This window comes from Nansenia antarctica, assembly GCF_963989245.1.
Source record: "Nansenia antarctica genome assembly, chromosome: 1".
In the NCBI taxonomy this organism is placed as follows: domain Eukaryota; kingdom Metazoa; phylum Chordata; class Actinopteri; order Argentiniformes; family Microstomatidae; genus Nansenia; species Nansenia antarctica.
In genome coordinates this window covers 63,136,761-63,160,064 of record NC_137674.1, presented here as the reverse complement: position 1 = coordinate 63,160,064, position 23,304 = coordinate 63,136,761, and the positions used below count along the sequence as shown (strand labels likewise).

At 45.2% G+C, this 23,304-nt stretch overlaps 1 protein-coding gene across 1 annotated transcript; it reads right to left on the bottom strand.

Moving 5' to 3' along the window:
* Positions 1-278: 278 nt before the first annotated feature.
* LOC308151893 (pre-mRNA-processing factor 40 homolog A-like) lies at positions 279-21,290 on the bottom strand (the record flags this gene model as incomplete). Its single annotated transcript, XM_080524785.1, has 5 exons — positions 279-289; positions 525-585; positions 8,030-8,305; positions 8,339-9,117; positions 21,221-21,290. 5 exons carry the CDS (start codon positions 21,288-21,290, stop codon positions 279-281), a joined length of 1,197 nt encoding a protein of 398 aa, XP_080380911.1.
* Between the last annotated feature and the right edge of the window lie 2,014 nt (positions 21,291-23,304).

Sequence of the window (23,304 nt, the reverse complement as noted above, 5' to 3'; positions counted from 1 at the left end):
GCGAGGCCAAACGAAGTAACGGAGGATGCGATCATAGGTCTTAGAAACTCCTAGGTGTCCACCCTCATCATGTGACACCTGCAGAACCAAGCTGCGATACTTGGAGGGCACAACAATTTGGTAAATGGGGTCTCCCACAAACTCAACGCCATGGGGAACCCACTTCCTCACCAATACCTCATTGTGAATGAAATAGGCATGGGCGCTGTTCCTCACCCCCCCAGCAGGGAGAGCTCCCTCAAACAGCTCTTTCAGACTTGGATCTGCCCGCTGCTCTCTCACCAGTTCACTGTGAGGGACAGACAGGGGAAAATCAGACAGTGATATCACATGCTCCACATCATCCACCATTTTGTCAGGGTCAGGCGTGGCACGGCTCATGGCACGAGTTACGGCACACGCAGTGAACACCTCAGGAAACTCCCGTTCACTTTCATCAGGCTTGCTTTTAAATACTGGCACAGACGTAACCACCACAGGTGGCGCCACATCTGCCCACACTCGTGCACCAACCAAGCCATTACCCATGATCATGGTCACCCCCTCACAGGGCAACGCTGGGCGCACACCCACAGTCATCTCACCCTGAAACAAATCAGATGAAAGAATTATTCTGTGCAGAGGAACATGCAATACAGCCAAACCCATACCACGAATGGGAATGGAGTCACCTGTGTCAGAGGCATCAGAAAATGGCAAAGCAGAAGCTAAAATAAACGAATCAAATGCCCCAGTATCCCGTAAAATGTTTACTGGGACCTTCTCATCCCCACCGACGAGGGACACCAAACCATCTGTAAGGAATGGCAAGTAAGATTCAAGGTCAGAGGATTGTGGAGACTCAACATGTGTAGAGCGCACCTGGGACAGCGAATCACAGGCTTGGGCAGCAGACTTAACCCGCTGCACCACCGGCGCCGCGCAACCAGCCCCTTTAGCCCCATCCCCATGAGACACTGGAGCCCAAGGCTTACCTCTAGACTTTAAAGCATAGCATTCAGATTTAACATGCCCCTTTTTATGGCAGTGACTGCACACTTTCTCATAACTCCTTGAACTATTCTGATTCTCATAACTCCTTGAACTATTCTGATTCTCATAACTCCTTGAACTATTCTGACCTCTACGACCAAAATCAGTTGCAACTGACTGACCAGCAGGTGGCATATCAAAACCAAAGGTACTCCTCTGAAACCCAGGCTCTGGCACATAAGCGCGAGACTCACCAAACGTGCGCGGCTCTCCAAACCTACCCCTGCTATGAATCAATGTAAAATCATCTGCCAACGCAGCAGCTTCAGCAGGAGTAGTCACCTGCTTTTCACTAATATAGGTGGCTATATTCTGGGGAATAGCATTTTTAAATTGCTCCAGTACAATCAGATCACACAAATCATCAAAATCATCTACATCAGACGCCTTGCACCAGCGATTGAAATGCAAAACTAATTCTCTTGTAAACTCAAGATGTGTCTGACTCTTGTTTCTCCTCCAATTCCTAAATTTCTGTCTGTAGGCCTCCGGAACCTGTTCATAAGATTTAAGCACTGCAGACTTCACTTTCTCATAAATCAGAGAATCCTCACGGCTCAGGGACGAATATGCCAACTGTGCTCGACCTGTAAAAACACATTGTAACATGAGGGTGCGTTCAGCATCTGGCCAACCACGAGTGTCAGCGAGGCGCTCAAACAACGAAAAAAACGAGTCAGGATCCCTTTCATTAAATTTAGGTAAAAGTTTCAAGTTTCCTGCTGTATCAAATGAGCCTCTATTTGCTCCCCTGGAAGCAAAAGAACCCCCACTACTTAAGACTTCACTACTGATTTTACCGTCTTCAATCAAATTCAACCTATGTCTCTCTAACTCCAATCTAGCCGTTTCAGTTTGCATTTGGACTTCACATTTCATTTTCTCAAGTGCAAATTCCTGGTCTAATCTCAGTTTGAGCAATTCTTTTTCCTGGTCAAATGTAAAAGGGTGCTTAGCAACAGGCGAAGCTAAACCCTTGACAGGCTGTGGCAAAATTGCCATCTCGACCAGTTTCGACTCTAAACATGCCCTAAGCTCATGTTTCTTTTGTTCTACCACCGCTACATCATAATGTTTTGCAACCAATAACAATTGAGCTTTAGTAAAACGGTACAATAAGTCATAGGATGGAGCTGCTATAAACCCCTCTACTCCAGACATTTTTATTTTATTAAATCACAATATTAAGTACAGGACAATGTAGGCCTATGGACCCAAGATGGCGTATACACTGACAACTCAGCGCGCATCAGAGGAAATTGACAACCTCGCAACGGAGCATGCCCCTATCTGACTGCCTACCCCAGGACCTGACTGAGTAAGCTCAACCCTAGTCTTCATGCGTTAGCGGGAGGATCTTTAAACACTAACTCGTCAGCCCGGTTAGACCCCCAGCAAGCTGGTCGCCCACCTGACAGCTAAGAATGTGTCCCCGAGACAATTGCTCTAGCCGCCGTACCGCAACACTACAGAAAAACGCTCAGCCAGACTCAAAGGAGAGAGACCGTAAACCTACCAGGGCAGCCCCGTAGCCTACATGTGCGCAACTGACAGCCAATTGTATACACCCTCTTGCCCCAATAGAAAAAACCCTATCTAAGCACCATTACAAACAAAACGATCGCGCAGATCAATTAACAATAGGCTATTATATACAAAAATGCGATAAGTGTGTCTCCAAAATGCTTAATATGCCACTCAAGGCTTTCAAAAAAAACACCCGCAGGCGATAATTTTGAACTGGTGGGGAATTGACTACGACACCAGTTTGCAGTTCATTCACCAAAATCTCTGCCTAGGCTACTAACAGAGACACGCGCTTATTAACTTAACAAGGCACCCCCTGCCAATCAAGGCAACAAGCCATGGGAGTCGCACCACAAGTAATGATGAACCACAATGTTTTAACTATCAATTAAGCAAAAAAGTACCGGGTAGAATTCAATAGAAAAAAAAACAATATTTACTTACCAAAAGGTGATCAAAAATAATGCTAGAAAAACGAAAACGGACGAGCCCCCAATTTGTCACGGCCAGGCTCATGACCATGACAAAAGACGGGAGACACACACACGATCTTTAAAGTAATGAAAATAAATATTTTATTATAAACTAAATGAGGCTAAATACAATAATAAGATGAGGTGTGGTAGTCAGTAAATCAGTGGTGTAATGTGAGTGTAGTGGAAAGTGGTGAGGTGAGTGTTGCATGGTGTGAAACAAGGAACAAACAAATAAGACAAATAATGGTGCCTAGAAGGGGGCCTCCATACTGAGGCCTGCATGGGTCTTTTATATGTCCCGGATCCTGGAACCAGGTGGGGCACAATCAGCTGTCCACCAGCTGATCTGCATTCCCCTGATTAGTAACCCTGTCCAGCAGGAGGCCTCTCTGCAGACAGGGAAACAGATGTTATTACAGGCCAGGACAATATATGGGGCCAGGGCCGTCACAAACCTAGACCAGACTTTAACCTAGACTAGACTTTAATCTAGACTAGACTTTAATCTAGACTAGACTTTAACCTAGACTAGACTTTAATCTAGACTAGACTTTAACCAAGACTAGACTTTAATCTAGATTAGACTTTAATCTAGACTAGACTTAAACACTAGACTAGATTTAAATCTAGACTAGACTTTAATCTAGACTAGACTTTAACCTAGACTAGACTTTAATCTAGACTATACTTTAACCTAGACTAGACTTTAACCGAGACTAGACTTTAATCTAGACTAGACTTTAATCTAGACTAGACTTTAACACTAGACTAGACTTAAATCTAGACTAGACTTTAATCTAGACTAGACTTTAACCCTAGACTAGACTTTAATCTAGACTAGACCTTAATCCTAGAATAGACTTGAACCCTAGACTAGACATTAACCCTAGACTAGACTTTAACCCTAAACTAGACTTTAATCTAGACTAGACTTTAATCTAGACTAGACTTTAACCTAGACTAGACTTTAATCTAGACTAGACTTAAACCCTAGACTAGACTTTAACCTAGACTAGACTTTAATCTAGACTAGACTTTAACCCTAGACTTTAACCTAGACTAGACTTTAATCTAGACTAGACTTAAACACTAGACTAGACTTTAATCTAGACTAGACTTTAATCTAGACTAGACTTTAACCTAGACTAGACTTTAATCTAGACTAGACTTTAACCTAGACTAGACTTAAACCGAGACTAGACTTTAACCGAGACTAGACTTTAATCTAGACTAGACTTTAATCTAGACTAGACTTTAACACTAGACTAGACTTTAATCTAGACTTTAATCTAGACTAGACTTTAACCCTAGACTAGACTTTAATCTAGACTAGACTTTAATCTAGACTAGACCTTAATCCTAGACTAGACTTTAACCCTAGACTAGACTTTAATCTAGACTAGACATTAACCCTAGACTAGACTTTAACCCTAGACTAGACTTTAATCTAGACTAGACTTTAATCTAGACTAGACAATAACCCTAGACTAGACTTTAATCTAGACTAGACTTTAATCTAGACTAGACATTAACCCTAGACTAGACTTTAATCTAGACTAGACTTTAACCCTAGACTAGACTTTAATCTAGACTAGACTTTAATCTAGACTAGACTTTAATCCTAGACTAGACTTAAACCCTAGACTAGACTTTAATCTAGACTAGACATTAACCCTAGACTAGACTTTAACCCTAGACTAGACTTTAATCTAGACTAGACTTTAATCTAGACTAGACTTTAACCCTAGACTAGACTTTAATCTAGACTAGACATTAACCAAGACTAGACTTTAACCTTGACTAGACTTTAATCTAGACTGGACTTTAATCTAGACTAGACTTTAACCTAGATTAGACTTTAATCTAGACTAGACTTAAACCCTAGACTAGACTTTAACCTAGACTAGACTTTAATCTAGACTAGACTTTAACCCTAGACTAGACTTTAACCTAGACTAGACTTTAACCTAGACCAGACTTTAACCTAGACTAGACTTTAATCTAGAATAGACTTTAATCTAGACTAGATTTAAACACTAGACTAGACTTTAATCTAGACTAGACTTTAATCTAGAATAGACTTAAACCTAGACTAGACTTTAATCTAGACTAGACTTTAACCTAGACTAGACTTAAACAGAGACTAGACTTTAACCGAGTCTAGACTTTAATCTAGACTAGACTTTAATCTAGACTAGACTTTAACACTAGACTAGACTTTAATCTAGACTTTAATCTAGACTAGACTTTAACCCTAGACTAGACTTTAATCTAGACTAGACCTTAATCCTAGACTAGACTTTAACCCTAGACTAGACTTTAATCTAGACTAGACATTAACCCTAGACTAGACTTTAACCCTAGACTAGACTTTAATCTAGACTAGACTTTAATCTAGACTAGACTTTAACCTAGACTAGACTTTAATCTAGACTAGACTTTAACCTAGACTAGACTTTAACCCTAGACTAGACTTTAGCCTAGACCAGACTTTAATCTAGACTAGACTTTAATCTAGACTAAACTTTAACCCTAGACTAGACTTTAACCTAGACTAGACTTTAACCTAGACCAGACTTTAATCTAGACTAGACTTTAATCTAGACTAGACTTTAACCTAGACTAGACTTTAATCTAGACTAGACTTTAACCAAGAATAGACTTTAATCTAGACTAGACTTTAATCTAGACTAGACTTTAACCAAGACTAGACTTTAATCTAGACTATACTTTAACCTAGACTAGATTTAAACCGAGACTAGACTTTAACCGAGACTAGACTTTAATCTAGACTAGACTTTAATCTAGACTAGACTTTAACACTAGACTAGACTTAAATCTAGACTAGACTTTAATCTAGACTTTAACCCTAGACTAGACTTTAATCTAGACTAGACTTTAATCTAGACTAGACCTTAATCCTAGACTAGACTTTAACCCTAGACTAGACTTTAATCTAGACTTTAATCTAGACTAGACTTTAACCCTAGACTAGACTTTAATCTAGACTAGACTTTACTCTAGACTAGACTTTAATCCTAGACTAGACTTTAACCTAGACTAGACTTTAACCTAGACCAGACTTTAACCTAGACTAGACTTTAATCTAGACTAGATTTAAACACTAGACTAGACTTTAATCTAGACTAGACTTTAATCTAGAATAGACTTTAACCTAGACTAGACTTTAATCTAGACTAGACTTTAACCTAGACTAGACTTAAACCGAGACTAGACTTTAACCGAGACTAGACTTTAATCTAGACTAGACTTTAATCTAGACTAGACTTTAACACTAGACTAGACTTTAATCTAGACTTTAATCTAGACTAGACTTTAACCCTAGACTAGACTTTAATCTAGACTAGACCTTAATCCTAGACTAGACTTTAACCCTAGACTAGACTTTAATCTAGACTAGACATTAACACTAGACTAGACTTTAACCCTAGACTAGACTGTAATCTAGACTAGACTTTAATCTAGACTAGACTTTAATCTAGACTAGACATTAACCCTAGACTAGACTTTAATCTAGACTAGACTTTAATCTAGACTAGACATTAACCCTAGACTAGACTTTAATCTAGACTAGACTTTAACCCTAGACTAGACTTTAATCTAGACTAGACTTTAATCTAGACTAGACTTTAATCCTAGACTAGACTTTAACCCTAGACTAGACTTTAATCTAGACTAGACATTAACCCTAGACTAGACTTTAACCCTAGACTAGACTTTAATCTAGACTAGTGTAACCAGGGAGTAGCTAAAAGGACTGTAGAATTTAGGAAGGGCTGGTTATCTAACTAACTCTGAGCTAAATAGGCAGTGTAGGAGGATAGAGGTAGGGGGCGCCAGCAAACCTTTAGACTAGCATTACCATCGTTAGCATTAGCATGGGAATTAGCATTAGCATTAGCATTGGAATTAGCATTAGCATTAGCATTGGAATTAGCATTAGCATACAAACAACTAAACACACGGTAACGGTATCCTATATGAACAAACACATTTATTTACATAACTGATGTATACATCCCCAGATATATACACTCCCTCCCCGCCGGCCACACACACACTCAATCACTCACTCACAGTACCTAGCCTGGAACAGGCTTAGAGTCTGGCGCTGCAAGGAGCGCGTTGAGGCCTTGTCGGAGCTCGCAGGTGCTTCGAGGAAACAGCAGACAAAGGGGGGGGGGTGACGTAGCAACGCGAAGGGAAAGGGGCTTCTTCGGAGTCCGCGACGAGGTGTGAAGGCTCAGGTCCGGTGATCCACGGTCGGTCGCAGTCCACCTCGTGAAGGCGACGGCTTTGTCCACACTGGGTCTCACTTAGTCCAACGGTAGCAGCCGGCGGCTGGCAAGGCTAGCTAACGGGGACACAGCTAAACTGGTTCAGCTTCCGCACGGTGTGCGTGCTACTGACTCCGCCATCTTAGATCGACCTTTCGTTTCTCTCTCTCGTTACTCTCTCTCTCGAATTCTCGTCACACACTGACTCACAGACCACTTCCGTCTCTATATATACACCACCGAACCTAGCATCCGGGTCACGGACACACCCCGGATATACTACGTCATCAAACATATACATAAACATTACAATAATAATACATACACCTTCATGAAACGTACAGGAATAGTATGGAAAATAAGAAAGGAAATAACAGGGCAAAAAGGGCCGATTTCGGGGAAACTAAAACTGGCTCTAAACTGTGGGCCTTCATAACAGCCGCCCCATGAAACCCTCGGTTTCATTTAACTAAGGAAGGCACACTGGCTAGGCTGCTCTAGCAGCGTGAGGTAGGAGGTGATAGTGTCCTCCGTAATTTGAGGGAGCTCAATCAGGCGTGCCACAGGTCGGGTGTAAGTGCGACCACCAACGTCCACGATGGCCGTCCGCACCCTTCCATCCGGACCCGGCAGGACCTTGGTCACTCTGCCTGTCTGCCAGGCGGCGCGTGGAAGGGACTGGTCGATCACCAGTACCACGGCACCTTCGGACAAGTTGTCTCTCTCCCTCAGCAGAGTCTTCTGCTTCTCCTCCTTCTCCAGGGCGCGGATGTGCTCCTCGAAGCAGATCAGAGCGTCTTCCTTGTCCATGTTCTGCAGCTCCTCGTACTCAGCGAAGGTGGGGTTGTCCAGCAGGTACTGCTGGGCCTCGGACCAGGTGGTGCGGTAGGTGACGTTGGCCATGTTGTCCAGAATGTTCTTCAGCGCCTCCCAGTTCCTCTTCCTGAGCTGCTTGGCTTGTTCCTTCTCCTTCTTAGCCTTGTAGGCCTTAAACGCTTGCTTCTTCTCACTCAGCTTGGGCAGGGCGCTGTAGCGTGGGTCGTTGATGATCATTCTCATGGCTTGCTCCCATGACGCGTTGGATGAAACACCATTCTCCTTCAGAAGCTCTTTGAAGGCCTGCTTGGCCTCCTCTTTTGGGTTCCACTTGTACGTTTTCTTCGCCAACTCCGGCCTTTCCTCCTTGGAGGCGTCTACAATACTGGCTGAGACTTCCATGGCTGACGTGTACTCGACGGAGTTGACGGGTGCGTCAATGCTGACCTCGGCCACGTGAGGGTGCATGGCCACCTGCAGGTGTTCCTCGGCAACAGCTGTTGCCGCCATGGCCTCCATGTCCATCATGGTCGCCATGGTAGCAGCAGGATCAACCTGAAGAGTGGGGACGGGGGCGGTGCCAGGAGCTGCAGCTTCTACCGTCCCATTCTCCTCCGCTTTGATCATCGCTTCCAGATCTTCCAGCTCTTTGGGCTTGGTCCACCGGGACTCCTTAGTCTGGGAGTTGTAGTAGTAAGGCTTTCCCGTGTCAGACTTGTACTCCTTCCACGGGCACTTAGACAACATTTGCTCAGCAGGAGATTTCAGGTCGTCTGGTTTCTCCCATGAGGACTGTTTAGTCTCTGTGTTGTAGAAGTAGGTCTTCCCATCCAGAGACTTATGCTCTGTCCACAGAGACTTCTTCTTTGGTTGGTCATCCTGTGGTGAACCATTTGTGGTACTAACTGTTCCAGGTGCACTGGCAGCAATAGATTCCACTCCAGGCGGTCCGGTTGGTTGGTTTGCTTCTTCGGTTCGGACATGGAGGGATGACGTAGCTCTCCCGTCTCTATCTCTCCCCTCGGTAGCGCCTTGGAGGGCCCACCCAAGCGCAGTCTTAACAGCCATCGGGCAGCCTCGTGGTCCTCTCAGCGGAGGACGGAGCGACACGATCAGTTCAGCGTTGTCCGAGCCGATGAGAAGGGTTGGCTCCGCTCCTTCTATCGGATGTAGGTCTACTCGCCGTAGGTGGGAATATCTTGCGCGTAATCTCTCCAGGGGGTAGTCGTAGCGGGAGAGCGCTAGCTGGTCTGCGGTGAAGACATTCCGAAGCCGATATCTGTCCGACGGCCGCCCCGCCGGGGAGATAGAGAAGTTGATTCTCGCCCCGGTGACCTCTTTAAGGTCGCGACGTATCGTGCGCAGAGTCAGCTTCTCCGCAGTCCCTTGGAGCCCCAACTGGCGCACTGCCCCCTGGAGAAGGATGGTCCGTTCCGACCCGTCGTCTAGAACGGCGTACGTGTCGTACACAGCGTTGTTGTGGTGAAGTCGGACCTTCACCACCTTCAGTAGGACCTTGGAGCCGCTGCTCCGGGCTGGGTCTAGGTAGTAGACAGGTGTTGCCTCTTCCGGTGCGCTACCGGACCTAGGGCTTCTGGTGCCCTCCGTGGACCTGGCGAGGGAGACCTCGTGTAAGATGTTGAGGTGGACCTCCTCACAGCGGTTGCACTTTCTCCTCAAGGTGCAGTTCTTAGCCAGATGGTCGCGCCCACAGTTCCAGCACCTCTTGTTCTCCTCGAGCCACCTCTGCTTGGCCTCGGTACTCAGGTTGTTGAAGTCACTGCACTCATTGAACCAGTGCTCGCTGGTGCAGTACGGACATGGCGGTGGACCTCTCCGTCCCTTTTGATGGGGTTGAGAGGAATCCTTTCCCTCAGGTCGGGCTTTCCTCTCTCTCCGAGGCTCCTCCTCCGTGTGCAGCACTCCTACTGGGCGTCCTCTGTTCGAGCTCGGCCTGTCCCAGCGGTCTCCCTTCTCCCTCTCCTTCTTCGGCTCAGCGTAACCCATGGCGTCTACGTTGGTGTCATGCACTTCCTCCAGTAGGAACTCCGCGAAGGCAGCCATGCTCAGACCCAACTTCCCGGGGTTACGAACGCGCTGCTGTCGCCGGAACCTCTCCTGCCGGAAGCGTGGGATCTTGCGGAGCAGCCGCTCGACGTTGGAGGTGCTGTTGATCTCGCTGGCGCCAGCTGGGCCCTGCGTCTTCAGCATTCCAACCAAGGTGTGCACGCGGAGCGCGAAGTCATCCAGCGCCCGTTCATCCTTGATGGGGGCCTGCTGTTCGAGGGCTTGCAGTTCAGCAAGGGCGTGGTTCCAGGGACGACCGTAGCGGGCATCCAAGTCGGCGAGCGCTCTGGTGTAAGGTGTCGGTGCGGAGGCATGGGCCAGAACCATGTTGTGGGCTCTGGGGTTCCTCACATGCTGAAGGAGAATCGCATATTTGTAGGACTCTGAGCAGGAGTCGTCCAAGAGCGTGTCTAGGCATGCGTAGTTCCACATACTGGCTCCTGTCCTCGTCCTTGAAGAAGGGGAACTTGGGTCCCTCCACCTGGGGAAACATCCTGTAGTGGATGATCGGGGCTGGAGTGACGGTCTGGGTGTCCTTTTGGTCCACTGGAGGACCTAGGGGTGTGCTACGCTCTTGGGGAATGGCTCCCCTCCCGGGCAGCGACGCTGGCTCCCTCTGGGCCGCGTAGCGGTCGGGTCCCTGGTCCTCTTCCTTCAAGGTGGTCAGCTGGGCCTGTAGTTGGACATTCATGGCGGGGGTCATGGAGCCATCGGCGGGGGGTTCAGGAGATGGCACTCGAGAGGGCCGTGCGGATGATGCTCTGGAGCTACGGGCCGACGGAGCTCTGCTGATGCACACGTCGCGCATGGTCTGCATCACTTCCTCCATCTTCTCCCCGTGCAGTTGCTCTCTCTCCATCTGGAGGCGGTCGCGCTCCATCTGGAAGCGTTCACGTTCTAGCGCCTCCTGGCGCTGTCTCTCCGCCGCGCGTTCCGCTCCGTTCATCTGGAAGCGTTCACGTTCTAGTGCCTCCTGGCGCTGTCTCTCCGCCGCGCGTTCCGCCCACTCCATCTGCCTCTCCGCCGCGCGTTCCGCCACCTCCATCTGGAGGCGCTCGCGCTCGAACTGGATGCGTTCCCTCTCTCGTTCACGCTCGAACTGGAGGCGTTCTCGCTCTAACGCCACCTCGGCCTGTTGGCGCATACATTCGGACAGCGCGGCACTACTCCCTCTGGAGTGCAGGCTATCCGCCCCAGAGGCAGAACTGCCCACGGAAACCCTGGACCGGGAGGAAGCCACTGAGCGGCAGGAGCTAGGTCTCGAGCGCGCCGTACTGGGAGGCAGATCGTTAAGGCTGAGGCCCTCCCTCTTCCGCCCGCAGGCGCTGTCGGACCGGGCCTCTCCTTCCTGCTCTTCCGTTTCCACGGCAAAACCCTGCTGTTCTGCCATCTCATCCTCAGGCTGGTGCTCTTTGAGGGCTGTCTCAGTGCTAGCCACCCGCGCGCCGGCGGACACCTCGGCCTCTCCGACCACTGTATCCCGTGGAGTGCGCTCCTCGCTACCACTCAGTGAGCTTTCGAGCTCAAGCTCATACTCTTGTAACCTCGGAGGCAACCGCGGGACTCTCTGTGGTCGTGGCTCTGGCTCAGGGGGCGGAGAAGGGGGGGTAACTGTCTGGTCTGGTTGGCTGCGCTCAGCCATGCTATCACTACACTACCTATCCGGCTCGAAGGACCAATTGTAACCAGGGAGTAGCTAAAAGGACTGTAGAATTTAGGAAGGGCTGGTTATCTAACTAACTCTGAGCTAAATAGGCAGTGTAGGAGGATAGAGGTAGGGGGCGCCAGCAAACCTTTAGACTAGCATTACCATCGTTAGCATTAGCATGGGAATTAGCATTAGCATTAGCATTGGAATTAGCATTAGCATTAGCATTGGAATTAGCATTAGCATACAAACAACTAAACACACGGTAACGGTATCCTATATGAACAAACACATTTATTTACATAACTGATGTATACATCCCCAGATATATACACTCCCTCCCCGCCGGCCACACACACACTCAATCACTCACTCACAGTACCTAGCCTGGAACAGGCTTAGAGTCTGGCGCTGCAAGGAGCGCGTTGAGGCCTTGTCGGAGCTCGCAGGTGCTTCGAGGAAACAGCAGACAAAGGGGGGGGGGTGACGTAGCAACGCGAAGGGAAAGGGGCTTCTTCGGAGTCCGCGACGAGGTGTGAAGGCTCAGGTCCGGTGATCCACGGTCGGTCGCAGTCCACCTCGTGAAGGCGACGGCTTTGTCCACACTGGGTCTCACTTAGTCCAACGGTAGCAGCCGGCGGCTGGCAAGGCTAGCTAACGGGGACACAGCTAAACTGGTTCAGCTTCCGCACGGTGTGCGTGCTACTGACTCCGCCATCTTAGATCGACCTTTCGTTTCTCTCTCTCGTTACTCTCTCTCTCGAATTCTCGTCACACACTGACTCACAGACCACTTCCGTCTCTATATATACACCACCGAACCTAGCATCCGGGTCACGGACACACCCCGGATATACTACGTCATCAAACATATACATAAACATTACAATAATAATACATACACCTTCATGAAACGTACAGGAATAGTATGGAAAATAAGAAAGGAAATAACAGGGCAAAAAGGGCCGATTTCGGGGAAACTAAAACTGGCTCTAAACTGTGGGCCTTCATAACAACTAGACTTTAATCTAGACTAGACTTTAATCTAGACTAGACTTTAACCCTAGACTAGACTTTAATCTAGACTAGACTTTAACCCTAGACTAGACTTTAACCTAGACTAGACTTTAATCTAGACTAGACTTTAACCCTAGACTAGACTTTAACCCTAGACTAGACTTTAACCCTAGACTAGACTTTAATCTAGACTAGACATTAACCCTAGACTAGACTTTAACCCTAGACTAGACTTTAACCCTAGACTAGACTTTAATCTAGACTAGACTTTAACCCTAGACTAGACTTTAATCTAGACTAGACTTTAACCTAGACTTGACTTTAATCTAGACTAGACTTGAACCTAGACTAGACTTAAATCTAGACTAGACTTTAATCTTTACTTTAACCTAGACTAGACTTTAACCTACACTAGACTTTAACCTAGACTAGACTTTAACCTAGACCAGACTTTAATCTAGACTAGACTTTAACCTAGACTAGACTTTAACCTAGACTAGACTTTAACCTAGACTAGACTTTAACCTAGACCAGACTTTAATCTAGACTAGACTTTAATCTAGACTAGACTTTAACACTAGACTAGACTTTAATCTAGACATTAACCCTAGACTAGACTTAAACCGAGACTAGACTTTAACCGAGACTAGACTTTAATCTAGACTATACTTTAATCTAGACTAGACTTTAACACTAGACTAGACTTTAATCTAGACTTTAATCTAGACTAGACTTTAACCCTAGACTAGGCTTTAATCTAGACTAGACTTTAATCTAGACTAGACTTTAATCTAGACTTTAATCTAGACTAGACTTTAACCCTAGACTAGACTTTAATCTAGACTAGACTTTAATCTAGACTAGACCTTAATCCTAGACTAGACTTTAACCCTAGACTAGACTTTAATCTAGACTAGACTTTAATCTAGACTAGACATTAACCCTAGACTAGACTTTAATCTAGACTAGACTTTAATCTAGACTAGACATTAACCCTAGACTAGACTTTAACCCTAGACAAGACTTTAATCTAGACTAGACTTTAATCTAGACTAGACATTAACCCTAGACTAGACTTTATTCTAGACTAGACATTAACCCTAGACTAGACTTTAACCCTAGACTAGACTTTAGCCAGAAACTGGCTCTTTTTTTTGCCATTTAGCAGACGCTTTTAATCCAAAGCGATTTACAATTACGAATTGCAGGGACATCCCCCCTGGAGTAACTGAGGGCTATGTGCCTTACTCTTTAGTGTGGTTTCAGGCGGGATTTGAACTCACAACCTTCAGATCACAAGTCGAACTCACTATCCACTAGACCACCACTACCCCCACTCTTTAAGTGGGCGTTTCTGTCCGTCTGATTGACATGCACGCACAGAGTGTTTCAACTTTGCCCAACTTTGCCCGTTTGTTCCGAGTTTAACTACCGGTACATTTATTTGGCTAAAATAGCGAGAGCGCTTGTTTTCGTCATATGCCCGAAGAGCAAATGTTCCATGACTTCTGCATGATATCCAGTGGTGTGCCGTCAGGGCCAGCAAGGCCTTCTCTGCTGGCCTAAACATAATCAGAATATACATTTAATTTTGATATATTTTTTCTACAAATATGTATTAAATTATTCCCGTAGTCTATTCTCTTCATTTCATAGCTTTCCTCTTGGTTGCGCTGCTTCCAGACATTTGGAGGGCTGGCCTTTAGCTTTTATCCAATCATATTTCAGCCATAATGTGTTGCCAGGGTACCAAGAAATCTGCCCGCCTGCAGATTCAACAGTGGCGCGAGTACAGATTGTAATTTAAAGTGAACGAGGAAAGAACTGTGGCGTGCCGTAGTCAGATCTCGAGTTGGCGAGCAAATCCAAGCAAATCCGACGAAGGGGCCTGCTGGATGGCGGAGCACCTGATCAGCACCTGCACGTCTTTTGATTGGATACAAACTATTGGGAGGCGGAGCCTACAAGCAGCCACAATGGCTGAAGGAGGAGAAGAGGTAGATTTGGTGGCAGATATTATAACAACAAAGAAGAACCTTCTAAGAAAAGTAGACATAATCAGAAGAGAACGGCCGACCCCGACGTTAGCGACGCTATCCATGTAGAAAATGACTTATTGGTGGAACTGATCAACTGTACAACAGAGACATTGAAGTCTTCTTGAGGAAAGAAAGGAGGATGGATTTTGTGTTCAAATAATCAGTTGTTTTGGTGAGTACAAAGCATTTAATGTTTTCTGCAAGAGATGTAGACATACGGAGCGACCCTGGGGTCCATAGATATGTGTGTTGTGTTGCCTGGCTCAGTTGTGTGAGTAAGTGGGGCTTCAATGCGATCTTCTAACCACTTCCCGGGCTGCTACCATGGAAAACGACACACCCCCGTGACCGTATGAACACGAGGAAGATAACCATCCTTAAATGGAACCTCGAAACGGTTCTCCTATCGAGATCGACAGACCGCAAAGTTCGGGAAATAACTGACGCTTTCGTTTTCATGCAATGAATTGAATACACCCAGACAAGGTGCCGCTATAATAACAATGGCAACGCCCGGTTATACTGCGTTTCTGTCTAAATGTATAGTTTCTAGAGCCATGGCGTCATAATGATGGTATTAAGAGGTGGAATAATTCAGGTAGGACATCACTGAAGGCCTAGGTGTGAAATGCACCGCCCGCCACTGATGATATCAGGATAGGGGATGCAGGCCAGAGTCGGAATTAGAAGGGAACAGGAAATTACAAACAGGAAAAGGAGATAATCATGATTGCTTTTTATTTTAACAGATTTGATCAGGGGAGAGCGCGAACGCAGTCCCCCACTACCACAAATTATGCAGTCGAGATTCCCACATTTGGGGAGTTCGCAGGCAACGAGTCTACAGTAGTGCAATGTCTATACTCACTACGCGTTGTGATTGACAGTGTCCATACTCGCTACGCCAATCAGATGACAGTGTCCATACCCGCTACACCAATCAGATGGCAGAGCCGGGTATAGACATCCCAATCAGATACCGGTTTGACTGTTTGTCCAGCCTTCAGCACAGAGGTTTGACTGGTTCAATGAAGACAGTCACGCCTTCAGCACAGAGCGAACTGAGCAGAAAAGCGATCAGACTCTAGCCTTCAAAACGAGTGAGTAACTAAGTCATTTTGATATAAATTACTACACACTGTGTGTGTACTTATTCTTTTAATAAGTCAAAGTATTTCTGTGTAAATGAAGCAATGTCCTTCACGAAGCATGCTAGTTAGCGCGTTAACTAGTTCTTTTCACTCCGAGCAGTGTCGACATCGATGGGGGTCTCCAATCGACTCCATTCAAAGTGATTTACATTCCCTGTCCTCTCCCCTGTCCGGACACATTTGAATTTTCACCGTAAGCCCCGGTAAGGCGACGTTATTAACCCGCAAAGAGTGTATCCCGGGCACCGTCTTTGTCCGCGAATAACACCTACCGCGGACAAAGACAATGCCCGGGATACACTCTCTAACACCGGCTAGGAAGGTGGTAAAAATACAAGACTATGCTGGATAACTCCACCATCAGTATACGGTCAGTTTGAGCCATCAGGCATCATTCTGGCACCCCGGGAAGTAATGTTTTGAACCCCGAGAGCATGCATATATGTCTAACCCGAAAATAGTACACTCTCCTCGGCCACTGCACGCGCCTACAGCACCGTGTATTCGGCACGGTTCTTTGCCGGTGTGAAAGCCCTATCCTATCCCTCTGCCTCTCCACTCAATTAATCCTTTATTCATTCATTCATGTATGAATCCACCCATTAGTCCATTATGGACAGTGCGCTAGTTATGGGTGATTGTCAAATGTTTCAGATGTACACATGATTGGTGAAGATGATATGTACTGTCTGTCAGACCATATATCTTTTTTTTAATTCTGGCCCAATATGATTTTCTCTCTCTCCTCCTCTCTCACCCTTATGTCTCTCTCTCCTCCTCTCCTCCTCGTGGCTCTCTCTCCTCCTCTCTCACCCTTATGTCTCTCTCTCCTCCTCTCCTCCTCATGTCTCTCTCCTCCTCTCTCACTCTCATGTCTCTCTCTCCTCCTCATGTCTCTCTCCTCCTTATGTCTCTCTCCTCCTCTCCTCCTCATGTCTCTCTCTCTCCTCCTTATGTCTCTCTCCTCCTTATGTCTCTCTCCTCCTTATAGTCCAGTCAATCTAACTCAAAAAAAGGCCCAACCCAGGAGAAATTGCAATAGTAATGTTTCATAGTTTTTATTGTTCCTAATACCCTCCTGCATCATATACTAAAAGTCTTAATTAATTAATTTATTGGATCATACTTTTTTCAAGGTCAAAAGAGGTTAAACAATGTTTTAGAGTGACGCCATCTGGGTAAAATGGTGTTAATATTGGAGGGCCTATGTATACCTATCCAACATATTTGGTGTCTTTTCCTATGTTTTGGGGGTCAATCTTTCCAATAAAACACTTTTTCAGAGGATATTCTTAAGTCTTATACCTGTATTAGGGGTACAACTACCCCAACACCCACTTATTTGCCAAATGTGACGCCAGACAATGTTTTCATCAATCAGTTGCCAACATACACTTTCAGTTTTTTACATATTCTGAAAATACAGATTGTAAGCTTTCAAATGATGTGTCACACATTGAAATCGGACAGAAATTGAAGACGACACGAGTATTTGAATGTTGGTGCACCTCAAACACAGAATGGGAGAAAAGTCACTGATGAAACCACAACAAACGCTGCTAACAGTGTTACATCGCTACGAACGTCTAACTGCATTTTTATAAGATCCCAACATACTGAGAGAACATCAACATGCTAAAAACACATTACTACATATTTATGAAAATACATTTTAAAACTTAAAGTTGCGTGTTATGAGAAAAAAAAACGAAACCAAATATTGTTGACACTATAAGTTTCACTCTCATTTTCTGCGACTGGTTTAGCGCTAGACTGGCTTTCATCACAAATGTTCCTCATCATGTGTCACGCCCCCCCCCCCCCCCCCCCATCCTGTGAATACAATATATAACACACAACTTGATGCATCATTGATTAATGAAGTGAATGACGTAATTTCAATACAATTACACAATGAAAACACCACTCCCAGCCTGTCATTGGTAAGTAGTTCAAACAAAGATGTTAGACATTTCTTTAATTCTACCACTCAATACAATAAAACACATTTATAATTGTCATCAATCGTCATTTTTGCTGCATTGAATTACAGGTTACTCTTCGCTAGCGGTTAGCTGACGTTTGCTAGCTAGCCACAGTGTGTGTACAGCTGTCACTGGTAAGTAGCCTAGTTCAAACAAAGGATTAGACATTTCTTTAATTCTACCACTCAATACAATAAAACACATTAGTAGTAGCTGAGAAACTTGAGGTACGTGGACTCACACCTGGGCACTTCATACAATATGTTGCTGATAATGCTGACCATAATATCCGAACAATTGATGGCCATGGAATGTTCCATGGCATGGGAATTATTGCATGCATCACCCCCAAAATTGAACAAGCTTCCATCATTCCACGTATCAAGGTGACAGCAAAGGACCTAACAGATGTCGGACGCATTAACATTGTTCCATATGTACAGAAGTCTGGGGGCCTCAAGAATCTTACCTACAGGGAATGTGAAGAGCACTCTGAAGACGATAGAGAGACGCCTGCTGATAGACTCTGGAAGCTGTCCTTGCTGCTCGGCAAATGCTCAAGGCCTGGATGGTCCGGGATGATGAAAATGCTCAACACTGGAGATCAGCCTGGTCAGTCGTCAGTCATCTTCCTACCCATGATTGACATGGATCCAGGAGATCTGACTTGCATTCATTCCACTCTGCAGTTCGTTCATGATCACGCAGCTCGCTACCAGGTCACTCCAATTCTAACCTTTGATCAACCACTATGGTGGAAAGCGATGACAATTATTGAAAGTGAAGCACCTGGCAGTCCATTGAAATCTATCGTTCTCCGACTTGGTGGGTTCCATGTGCTCATGAGTTTCCTTGGCGCAGTTGGCCATTTGATGTCAGGCTCTGGCTTGGAAGAAATCCTTGAATTAGTGTACACACCAAATACGGTGCCCAAAATGCTCGAAGGAAAAGCAGTTGCCAGGGCCATACGAGGTCATTTCCTGGTTGATGGAGCACTGAACACCCTACTGGAAGCGAAAACTTTTCATGTCAAACTGCCTGTCCCAATCAAAGCAAACTATGCTGTGGACTCAGAGGATGTGTCAGAGTTGACTCAAGATGGTACTGTTGGTGATGACAGTGAGGAAACAGTTTCTGATCAGCCAGATGGAGAATCCACAGACCATGCCAAAGTACCAGAAGAACTAGCAGAAGCCTCAGATCTGTATGACAGTGTTATGGCTGCCACTGCAACCAGGACAAATGCAAGTGCACTACTCCAGATCATAGCTCAGCGTTTGGAGGCAGAGAAGAGAACCATGGTAGATGACCGGACAGCAGCACTCTGGCTACAGTACATGGAGATGATCGACCTAGTCCGTGCATTCATTGGATCGGAGAGAACTGGAAATTGGGATCAGCACCTTGATACCCTGACAGACATGATGCCATTCATGGCTGCCTCCGGACATAACTTGTATGTAAAATCATTGACCATATACCTCCAGAAAATGCGCCAACTAGAAGACACACATCCCCAAGTTTACAAACGATTTCAGGAAGATGGTCTGCAAGTTGTTCGTAGATCAAATGAATACTGGGCCGGACTATCCCCCGACCTTGTAATAGAACAAGCCCTCATGCGAAGTATGAAATCAACCGGAGGACTGACACGGGGAAGGGGTGTGTCTGAAACACAACGTTTGGTGTGGGTTCTTTCCAACCCTGCAACATCTGAAATCAACAATGCCATGAAAGAAGTGACAGGGGTAAACTATGAAACTAGTGAACAGCACAAGGACCTTTCTGCATCAAGACAGGCACGAGACAACGCTGACACTATCAAAATACTTCAATTGTTGGAGTCACAAAATCCGTTTGCCGGGTATGAACACCTTCAGCACCTAATCACTGGTGTGACAGCCCATAATGCGGTGAATGTGGACCATTCAAAAGAAGTTGGTAGAAGGGTCTTAAAGGACATGGTAGGGAAAAAGGTGACAGAATATACCTTCAAGAGGAAAGCACATGCAGTCACCATGGATTCCAAATCCACAGTCAAACTGAACAAAGAAGAAGTTGTCCATATTGATTCGCAGCTCTTGTTTCAGAGACTAGTGATTGCTGGGACACAGGCAGACAAGTTAGCTGAAGCCTTCAAGTATGAACTCTGCGGGTATCCACCTGCGCTCTTCGAAACGAAAACAGTGTTTCTCCCAGCGAACAAACCCCAAATTGCAAAAGCAATATGGAACGCAGTCCCTCATGATGATGTGCCAGAAAGAGACATTCTGTACGTTTTAGATGGAGGGGCCCTTCTCCACCGACTACCCTGGGAGATAGGAAAAACATATGGAGCAATAGTGGAAACGTACATAGGTTATGTTCGAAAACATTATGGGCAATCAGTGGTGATTGTGTTTGATGGGTACAGCAACCAGCCATCTACAAAGGATGGTGCCCATAAAAGGAGGAACACAAACACTGGCCGGAAGGTTTAATTCCCGTCAACCATGTCACTGAGGTTGAAAAAACAGGAATTTCTGTCAAACAAGGAGAACAAACAACGTTTCATAAACCTGTTGGGGGAGGGACTAACACTTGCAGGGTTTGACATTCACAATGCTCAGGGAGACGCCGATGTGCTCATAGTTCAAACTGCAGTGACAGCAGCATTGAAACATCGAACTGTCCTTGTTGGAGACAACACCGACCTCCTCATTCTTCTGTTACACCATTATCAGCAAGGAGAACTGTACTTCATGTCTGAGCCCAAGAAGTCGTCTTCATCAAGTTACAGGTTTTTGAACATTGGGCAAGCAAGAGATGTGTTGGGTGAAGATGTTAGCAACAACATCTTATTCGCGCATGCCATGCTTGGCTGTGATACAACATCCAGACTCTTTGGGGTTGGGAAAGGGGTATCTCTGGGTCTGGTTAGAGAAAGCGACTCATTCAGAGTACAGGCCAGCATTTTTCAGAAACAATCTGCTACCAAGGATGACATTGCTGCTGCAGGGGAAAGGGCAATGATACTAATCTACAAAGGAGCAGAAATGGATTCTCTCAATGACCTCAGGCTGAAAAGTTTTTATACTAAAGTGACTGACAGCAAAACGGCTATCCACCCTCGCAACTTGCCGCCAACATCGTCGTCTGCCATGCTTCACAGCTTCAGAGTGTACCATCAGGTTCAGGAATGGATGGGAAACTCGCTACCACCAGAGGAATGGGGCTGGAGGATCCAAGACTCATGCCTCATTCCCATCCATTCTGACCAGGACCCTGCTCCTCAATACTTGTTGGAGCTTGTGCGCTGTAATTGCAAGTCAGGTTGTGGCACTATGCGCTGCAAATGCCGTCGTCAAGGACTTGATTGCTCTGTAGCCTGTTCAGAATGCAGAGGTGTGTGCGCGAATATGTCGGCACAACATTGGGATGAGGACATGGAGTGAAGGTTACATGTAGGCCTACAGTAAAGGCATATTTCAAGCTTGGTCTAATTTTTTAAATATTGTATTTATAAAGTTTTAATAGGTTTATAGGTTTATGTGGTTTATTTCTCATTGAAGTGTTTAATCTGTATATGATATGCAACATGGTTTTCATAGAAAAACATTAACATTTCCGAAATGTCAATGATAATAAATGTGTTATAAACTAATTTGATTGACTTTGTTTGAATACAATAAAATAAAAATATAATTGTGGGTAATGGCCGTTTTCTCAAAAATTGTTTTTTCTCATACTCTGAGCCAGAAATCTCCACTTCAGTAGCACTTACATACACCAAACTTTCCAGTTGTATTCCTATCTACATTCCGAGTTCTGCTATAGAGGGGTTTGTTAATATATCATTCATAGCCTGATTTATGTAACATTTACTCCTAAAAACATGGCAAAGCTTACTTTTTATGGCTGTTGACAGCATTTTCAGATTTATGGAGTGATAAAAAGAGTTATCCAAATTCCCTGTTATAGAGGACCTTGACTCTAATATGACAACAAGATGAAACAAGAATTTTTTACCTGGCTTTATCCAATGTTCAGATTTCTGATTTTGAATGTTATGCAAATTAGCACATATTTCATTAGATAATGCCTAATTTGCATATTTAAACATAATATTTCAGAAAACTTGTAATACAAAAAATATTAGTCCTAATGTAAGTGATTAACTGGGGAAGTTTCATGGTGATATCTATTAGTTAAATTTTTTATCCTATTAACTGGCTGTGTTGCGCCTGGCACAAAAACCCACATTTTCGACCCCTGAATTTACCTTGATCCAATAAATATTAAGACTAAGACTTTTAATATGTTATTTGGTTGTCCCTAGGGATCACAAAAAAACTTGAATGATTACTATTGCAATTTCCCCTGGGTTAAACCACAGATTGACTGGACTATTATGTCTCTCTCCTCCTCCTCTCTCTGGTAGTTCAAGGATGAGGTGGTGAAGGAGGTGGTGGAGAGGATGTGTAATGACTTCTCTGGCCAGTGCTGCACCCACAAAGCTGCACCCACAAAAAGAAAACAATGTGGAGACAACGCCAACCCAACTCAACGCTACTTGGTGAAGACAGGAACCACAGGCAACCGGTGAAAATCACAGGCATATGGGCTACCATGTCAGGTAAAATAGTCTTACTGAAAGACCTTGTATAAAAAATATTGATGGGAATCTATAGCCTGTATACCTTAATACTTGATGTCTTTTATTTTCAGAGAATCCACAGCTCCTGTTTGAAGGGACCGTGTTCCTGCCACTCCACAGAGAAGATCCCCTGACAGGCTGTGAAGAGTGAGGGAGCAAAGCTTCTCTTCCCACCCTCAGCCATCACTGACTCCCTCCTGTTCCTACATCATAAAACATTTTGGGAACCATGCCAACTTGTTGGGATAGGTATGAAGTCAACTGCCACCAATGGGCAATACTGTGAAATTGTTGATAAAAGAGTAGTCCACAACATCAGGAACACATGCTACCTGAAGAGTAAGTTTCTCCACTCTCATATGGAGTAACTCTCCCATGTCACACTGTGATGGTGGTCATTGTAGTCTGTCTGGGATGGAGGATGTCAGTGTAGTCTCTTTCAGAAGGACAGTTTAGTCTCTCTGTGGTGGAGGGGAATCTTGGGGGAGTTGTTACACAACAAACACATTCTTGTTTATTTATTTATTTGTATTTTACATAATTAGAGTTAGTAGATTTGTGACAGCCCCCCAGTGTGTCTGAATTGGAGTCCTAGTATACTGTACTTCCAAA